At 36.6% G+C, this 8839-nt stretch overlaps 1 protein-coding gene across 1 annotated transcript in view; it reads left to right on the plus strand.

Moving 5' to 3' along the window:
* IGF1 (insulin like growth factor 1) overlaps positions 1 to 4448 on the plus strand; it is a 77370-nt gene extending 72922 nt beyond the window's left edge. Inside the window, exon 4 of the mRNA XM_075061641.1 lies at positions 4238 to 4448. Coding sequence (XP_074917742.1) covers positions 4238 to 4297 — 60 coding nt within the window. The 3' untranslated portion in view covers positions 4298 to 4448. The remainder of the gene's footprint in view (positions 1 to 4237) is intronic.
* The last annotated feature ends 4391 nt before the right edge of the window (positions 4449 to 8839 follow it).

Here is an 8839-nt window from a genome sequence, read left to right on the forward strand (position 1 = left end):
CCTGAAGGACAAGAAAAGAAGGTCCTGTTTTAGACTCCACATATTGTGCAAATTCTGGAGTTAATGGGCCAACCTTATCTCCCTAAAAGACATCAGGGATAGAGGGAAAGACAAGGTCTCACTAGCAGACAATCCCCTCACCCTCCAGCAGAAGGGCCAGAGAAGCGGACAACTCATGGTCTAATTTCCCCTTTCTTTTATTTTAGGATCTTGTTCTTGCTTAGCCCCCATGTAGTAACATCCAGATACAAGTAGCAAGGTGAGCTTTAAAAAATTCAGATATTTGGTCATCTCAGAAAGAGTTCATCTATACTTTTGGCCCTAAGTAGACTTTTCAACAACAAAAAAAAATGTGGATGTTTCTATTTTTACACTAAGAAAACATCTTTAGCAGAGGAAAAGTGGAGACTGATTTAGTTCTCTTATTTCTGAAAGATTGGCAGCATTTCTGGTGATTGGCTCATTAACAATTCATATATATACATGCATAGGCCAAAAGATGCACAATGACATGAATCCCACCTCCTCTTGCATTCATGCCACACCACTGAAGTCAATGGGAAGCAGTAGATGTAACAGGGAGCAGAATTTGGGCTGTTTTCTTTAAGACTTTTCAGTTTAGTTATTTTGTCACTGACCACATTGCCCACAAAGCTAAAAAGCTTTTTCAAAATAGACTCTAGAGGGTTCGTAACTAAGATATAGTGGCTGTAAACTACAAACACTGGACTTTTTATTATTATTACCAGTAAAGCAGAGAGGTCTTTTTATGCCAATGTTAGGTTTGAATGTCCATCCTGAAAGCTTAAGAAAACCACTGCATGCTTCGTAATCCTCTTTGCCAGTTTCAGTTAAATGACCCTTCAGATCATGGAGATAGTCATTATCCGAGGATTGGCCGGGATTTTCTGTGCAAGAAGTCAGTGCTGAAGACGACAAGGTCAAATTCTGTTCTCATGCCTCCGTAGCCTGATTGTCTTCAGTAGAGTCGTATAGATGTAAGGGAATGATTGGCTCCAATGTGCACTCTCTGCTGGTTCTGTGCAGGTGTAGTAGGCATTTGGCATTTTGCCATTGAAAGTATGGCTACTTTGCCTTGTCAGTTAAAAATTGCCTGTAGTCCTTATCTCTCTCTGTTATGGCAAGCAAGGAGATGACTATCCCAGAACCCAGCATCTGAACAAGATCATAGCTAGTGCTTTATGTATTTAATAATTGCTAATGGATTCTCAAATAGTTGAAAAAGAAAAAAGCCAAAAAAAAAAATTCTGAATTTTAATGTCAGCATACATTACCAAGTGCCTAATTCAAAGCCTATTGAAATCATTGGAAAGGCTCCCATTGACTTTCAAAGCACTTTATTCTTCTTCACTTTGTTCATTTTTGATGATTTGGGGATAATTTGTTGTATTATTTGTTCAGTTTAAGAATTTCATTCTTGTGCATCAAAGAGTTCCAAGATCCATAAAAAAAATGATAAAGCATGGCACTCTGGGCTGGATGATCAGTCCCAGTTTATTTGATATAATGTTGTATTTAATGATTACAGATTTCTCATCAAGAATACGGTGAATTCTTTTTTTTAATCTATTCAGCGAGATGTGGAAATGCAAGGGGAGGCTTTTTAGCTGAATTTGGGACAGACCATCGTAGGCTTTTGGAGATCAATTAAAGTGGGGGCATACATTACATAACTCTACATAACGTGATTGGGATAAGTCATTCACTGTTGAGAAAACCCTGTTGAGAAAACCCTGCATGATCGAACTAAAACCAACATGTGTGAACCAGCAGATGTGAGCTAGACCAAGCTCCCCGCATATATTTATTCTATTGCTGTCATTGTCTGCATGAAGAGGTCACATGTGAGACCTTGGGAGATGATCCAAACGCTAACCAGACATTCCAGTTAGTTTTGAATGGTCTCAGCTGTTCATGTTAGTAGGAAATGTGCTACTTGGGGCAGAGCCATTTTTTAAGCCTGTACTGCTGCTGCCACCACAGCCAATGCCTCCTCTGTCTAGCAGCAATGATGAAAATACTGAGTCCACAACCAGAACAGTAGAGAGGCAACTCCATCTTTTCTCAGATTCAAACCTAATTCTGGGTGCTATGACAGGATAATAAGCAATGTCTCATTTGGCCATATATCGTTACTGAAACGTGATTTTACCCCAGCCCATCAGAATCTATATTTTGCTTTGATGACTAAGCCATCATAAATTCAAAGTACAACAATAGTGGAGAAGATATATCTGCTCATTAGGGGACTGCATGGTTCATTATTAGCCTAATACTTTTTGGAAGCCATTCCTCTACAATGTAATATGGCTGTAGATCAAGAACAGTTCTTTGTGCTACTTTCCAGTTTACAGATAATATGCTTGGATAATTTTTGGAATACTTGACTTAAGTAAAAAATTACTGTGTAAAATAATTTGTCCTTTCACCATTTCTTAGTAAATTCTTCTTAGAGGCAGTACACATCCTGCAGCAACGATGATCACACTGGTATTTTAAGCTATTGTCAAAGCAGAAATTGTAAGGCTGAAGATGCAAATAAGTTTATCCTTTCCCAATTTGTTCTTGCCATCAGGGTGGATTAGAATAGGATCCTTGGGATTTTTAAGATATGGGGCCAGCAGCATAAGGTGGCCTGGTGCAGCAATGAATCAGTGAAAACCAAAGGGTTCATCTGGGGGTGAGTGTTTGTGAGATGAAGTCATTTGGGAAAAAATAGAGACATGTAAGGAAAGTTGTTTTGCCAAGCCTGGGAGAGGCAAATCAAGTATAGCACATTGGGCCAGCTTACCTTTATTATATTCACTGTTTTTGCATTATATTCTGCTTTTATTATATTCAGCAGTAATGCAAGGAACCTACAGGCCTATATCCTGACAAACATTAAATTCTGCAAGTTAGCATAAGGCCTGAGGCCTTTGAACTTTGAACTGATATACATCAGCAGATACCTAACCACAAGAGGGCCATGGTAACGAATTGATGTATATGATAATAAGTTGAGATCATTGATATACCACCCTATAGGGGAAGAAAACCCCATCATTAGTAAAGTGAGGATATACATGTATATATGAGTGGCATCAGCATAACATATTATAAAAGTGGCATCCTAGAATACAGACAGTAGGAGAAAGATGTAATCTTTGGGAGTTGCCAGAATAATGGCCACTGGTGATGAAGAGGAAGGTGATGGTGATGAGAAAGATGATGGCTAACATTTCAGGTTGTTCTACAAGGGATGGTGAGAGTATATGGATGTGCAGATGTACATTCTGTAGTATTGCTATCTACCTTACTGAGCTGGGATGTTTGTGACTGTGCTAAATGTATTAATAAACTATTTGTAAATATAGAAGAGTTCCTATAGTGTGAGTGTTGCAGCTATGTACATTGGGGTTTCCAACTATATAATAATTTGAATAATACTGGGCCTGATCTTGGGACAAGAACCGATCAACCCTCAGTTTTAACTGGTCATTCTTAAGTAATCAATATAATCAATCCATAATTTATAGATCGGGCTACACAAGGAAGCGGCAAATGTAACCTGAAGTTATAGTGGATCCAGATCATATTTAAATTTATACACCCATGTGTTCAAGGTATATGAGGCAACTATTTATTAGTGACATTAAGAAGTAATATCTGGTAAAAGGGAGTCAGTATTTCACTGAGCTAATCATTGGAGTATCCCTTGATTGCTAACTTTTATCTGGTGAGACTGTTGAAAGGTACAGGAGTATTGGAGCAGGATTACAAATCAAATCAGATAAATAACTGGATGTAATTTTCTTTCTCCTGATGCCAGGAGCACTGGGAGTTCTGGGTGCAAAGGGACTGCAGGACCCAGTGCTGTATGTTTTGGTGTTAGAACTCTAATAATACCCACACTTAGGATATCTGCGTCTTCATATCTGTATTGACGGACAGAAAACATGTTTGGAAATCATCAATCCTTGAGTATGCACTGCTGCACAGGGTCTTGGGATTTACATCTTCCAATTGTTTTAGAAACATTCATTAATCACCATAAACCTCTATAAGGAAGATATTGCATGATTGACTTGCGCAAGGCCGCAGATAGCATCACTGTCAGAACCAGTGATATGAATGGAGGAGTTCATGATTCCTAATCGTAATTCCACCCACCCAAGTTATTCATACAACCATATCTCAGATTAAAAACTAATTAAAATATATTTTTAACTTTCAGGAAGTGCATTTGAAGAATTCAAGTCGAGGGAACACAGGAAACAGGAACTACAAAATGTAAGAAAATGCCATCCACAAGGATGAAGAATGAATGTGCCATCTGCAGGACACTTCACTGTAAATAAATTATTTGTTAAACATTGGAGGACTTAAAAACTATAGTTTATAAGCTTCATGAAATCTGAACCAATGGGCATTCTCCCAATAAACAATGCAAGTAAACATTCCAACATCAAGTCTTTAGAGAGCAGAATGTTATAAACCAACCCAATGCTAAAAATGTTCTGAGGTTGGTACAATGCTGCTTGATTATTAACCTGTTATAAATGTCCTGCACGAAAACTCTTAAAATCCTGTGCCCCTCAAAAGCCTGCAAATTTATGGGCCTTTGATGGATCCAATTGCACTAAATTAACCTATGAACTCTGGCCGCTGGAGTCATTCATCAGCCTTGGCTTAGAGTTGGGGTTCTGTTTTGTTTGGTCTTTTATTTTTTATTTTTTTTTTGCACTTCTATACAAGAACAGGCTGTTTGTTTTACAGTGTCTGATAACTTTGTTTGTCTACCCCTTTCATATTTGCACAGTCTGATATTCCCAGTAGCAGCAGTAAAGTAACACAACTTTTAGACATCCATTTATTCCATCTGTGGTATTGACAGCATATGGGTTAAATACATTTAAGACAAAGCTTTATTTTTCCACATCTTGCTCAGATGCAAATAGTTGCAACTTGTGAGGCAAATGATTGTTAGAAGCAGTTAAAGCATACGTAGGCTATTAGACCATCAATGATTGTTTCAGGTAACAAATCGTTTTGCAACAGTATAAATAACTTTTGTTTCTTCCATATAATGCAGTATGTAAAATTTAGCATATCAATAATACACATATATCAAACAGTATGTAAAATTCTCTTTTATAGTACAGTGGTGCTATTTTATAATCTATTATATGAAAGGGTCCGGCCAAACCCGTAAAAGGTAAAAAGCAAAGTAGAAAACTAAGCCAGAGATGAAATAAAAGAAAGTAGGTTAAAAAACCACAAGTATATTTTTTTAAAAGACTCAGTGCTTTAGATTCTTCTTTCAATATTGTTTCTCACCTTCATAAGAAAATAAAGATGTGACGTTCCAGTAGTTTCCTTTTTGAGATTTGGATTCTAGTATTTATAGTAACACATGAAGACAGTTACAGTAATTCTGAACACAGACATATATACACAGGCCCACTGAAGTAAATAGAAAAAAGTCGATAGTCTTCAGTGAGTAGGATCAAGCCCTAAATCCTTAAGAAACATTAGTATTCTCCTCTTATAACAGGGGGTTAATCATACTCATTTCTTCCCACACCTCTATGTGACTAAACCGAGTGTTAATTATACTGCAGCATCCCTCTGTAAATCAGAAAGACTAACCTGAACATCAGTTACAAACACAGGAGAAACAATCTACAGGGAGAAGTAGACAGAGCAGTTCCTTAGTTTGTAACTTTGTACACTCAGATACCTTGGTGATGGAGGAATAAGATTATATGTTTCTAATCAGTGCCATTTCACAGAACCTTGATATGGGACGCTCTGATTCAAAGCTAAAACAGCTCTGTAATAATGGGTGATGTGGAACCACCACAGTTGCAGAGGGAGCACCAGAATGACCTACTATGGGGAGGAGCACACACAACGCTACACCCCTTCAAGGTGTGCAATGTAGTTCTACTCTCTGCATCTGGACAGCTCTGCAATCTCCACCCCTTAGTAAATTTTAAAGTGTTAAATTTAAATTACTAAATTTCGGGAAATATCCTGACCTTCTAAAATTTGATACAAAATAAGACTTTCAATTACTACATAGAATTTCACTGAAGTTTAAAAGAAAAGAGAGAGTTAAACCTGTTTGTTGACTAACAAGCAGTGCAAAAAGGGCTCAATCTTTCACATACTGAAGTCAATATGGTTTTTGCTATTTATTTCAATGGTAGCGAGATTTGAGCCCAGATTCAGTCGTAATTAGCACTAACCATTAACAGTTTTGAAAGGATAGCAGAACTAAATGCTCTGCACAGCTGTAAAATTGTACATATAGAGTGAAATTCACACCTGTGAGGAGGGTCTGAACAAGGTTTATTATCATTATTTGCATTATGGCATAAACAGGAACCACCATCAGAAAACACGGTCATATTGTGTGGTACTAGCTCACAAATGTAATAAAAAAGACAGTCCCTGCCCAAGAGACCATGCAGCCTAGATGTGTCTGTAAGACTTGTGGTCCATAGGCCTTGCATGGGCCTTAGGCAGGAGTGAATTTCATCCATAAGCAGTAGCCATTTTCAGATTGCCCCTTCTGTTGATGGTTGGTATGTATGAATGAAGCCTCTGCTATGCCAAGTACAATGGCTCAATGACCCTCAGTTTCAATAAGCAAATGCATTACAACTCAAGTTCAGAAAAGAATATGTAGCAATTTGCTTTACCTTTTACCGATTTGGCCAACAATGCCAAAGTGGTGCTATTGTTTTGTTTAAGGAAGTACTTGACTAAAATATAAAAGAAAGCATATAAATATTTTTTTAAAGTATGAAAATGACAATTATATAGATAAGCTTATTGAAATAGAAATGTCTAGCCATAACTTTTCAATTTTTTAATCACAAAAAAGTCATGAAGAAATCTGCTAAATTATTGGGATTGGGCCAGGGTAAGGGTTTTCAAACACAGTACAATTATCAACATTTTATTCCAAGTGGGTATTACAGGTGAAGGAAAGCATTTAAAGTCATGAGACCATGAGTCTGATTCAAAGCTCACTGAAGTCAATGGAAGGTCCCATATCATTGAAATCAGTGGTGGGTTCTGCTTGTAGTCAGTGTGACATGATATATCGTCCAGGTTCTAATTCAGGAGAATGATTAACACTCCCTGTTTCTCCTACCTAGCCCTCCATCCTCCACTATTAGCCCCAAGCAATACAATAAGGTTTTTGCTTGTGCAGAGAGTAATGCAAAGCACTGTCTCTGATCATGGTGGGAAATGAAGAAAAAGCAGTGCCAATGAAAAACAGGTTATCTTCTAATACTGAGCAATTCTGAGTTGTGAGAAAGAGTTGAAAGATATGGCTAATAGTCTGTGAATTTTTTTTTAACTTTATATGGTCACTATTGACAACTTAATGTGCATAAAATGACAGTTCATTGTTTTATTATTTTTTGAATGGAGAGTTAGTAAGTTAAACCCAAATAGAGATTCTTTGAACCTATAGGGTAGAATACTTATGTTCTGATGAAGTTATAATCCATCTATTTAAAATTATTTTAAAGTTATTTTTAGTCTGAAAAGGAATTTTGATAATTTATTAGGGACTCAAACTATGTAGCTGGTTACTCTTTTAGGAACACCTCTTCAATTCAAACAAATCTTCAAGATGCCGAAGTTTCACACAAACAGACTTTTCTATTGTTATTTTTTCAAATGGCAAATCTAGCTAGAATGCCTTTGCCTCACTGTTATGGTTTTTTAAAGGATTTTTTTCACAAATTGACAAAATATCTAAATCTGCCTTGGCAAGACTCCTCACAAATTGTCCATTTTACCTGTGGAAATACCATAAAGTAAAGCAAATGGATCAAAGTTGTCTTGAAAGAGAAAAAAATCATAAATGCAATTTTTTGTTCATTTTAATCCTACACTACACGTTTTGCTTGTCACAGCATTGTAATATTTTACAGGACGATCATTGTCCAACACAATATCTGATATATGCACATCTTTTGTTTGATTTTTACATGAAGGAGGTTATAATATCTCAAATTTGATTACATATAGTACAGTATAGATACCAATCTGACAGAGAAAAAAACAAGGACCTCCCTGATGCTTACATTACATTAGGAAGTCCCATACTGGTTGCATAAAGGGTGTATATTGTGCTTTTTAAAAACATCTGCAGTGAAATCTGACCTACAACATATTAAATTTTTCTTCTCTGCTTCTTACACATTTTTCTCATGAATTTCTTCCAAGTTTCTTCCTACTTCAGGGCAAGATTTTAAAATATGAGTGGCTAAAGATAGATCTAACATCCATATTTAGGCCTCTAAATAGATGGCCAGATTTGCAAAAATGTTGTGAACGTACAGACCCTACTGAAAAATCAGGAAAACCTATTCTGGTGCCCAAGTATGGATTTAAGACCCTAACTTTAGGCACCCAGTTTAGAAAATATTGGCCTAAGTGTTTTCTTTCATTTCATCCTTCATTACATACCATTTTTACAAAAATTGTTCAAATCTCCTTCTTGACATAGGAACAAAGGGTGTTATAAAATGGGGAGAGTTTGGATCGCAGTCATTTATTGTCATCTGAATTATGCCTGTGTCAGCTACATAAGCTTTATAAATGGACTTAATACTTCTCAAAGACTTCATACCTTCCAGTCACACAGACGAATATTTAAAAAGTGGAAAGGACTTTTTATTTTATTTTTTTTAGCATCAATTTCTAATCTGTGGCTCATACATTTCATGATAATCACTAATATGATACTTCCGCTGCTACCCACTCTTTCCCGGAAGCATACACTAAACATACTTGTAAAAATCTGCAT

The sequence above is a fragment of the Chelonoidis abingdonii genome, chromosome 1 (assembly GCF_003597395.2).
Source record: "Chelonoidis abingdonii isolate Lonesome George chromosome 1, CheloAbing_2.0, whole genome shotgun sequence".
NCBI classification, from domain to species: domain Eukaryota; kingdom Metazoa; phylum Chordata; order Testudines; family Testudinidae; genus Chelonoidis; species Chelonoidis abingdonii.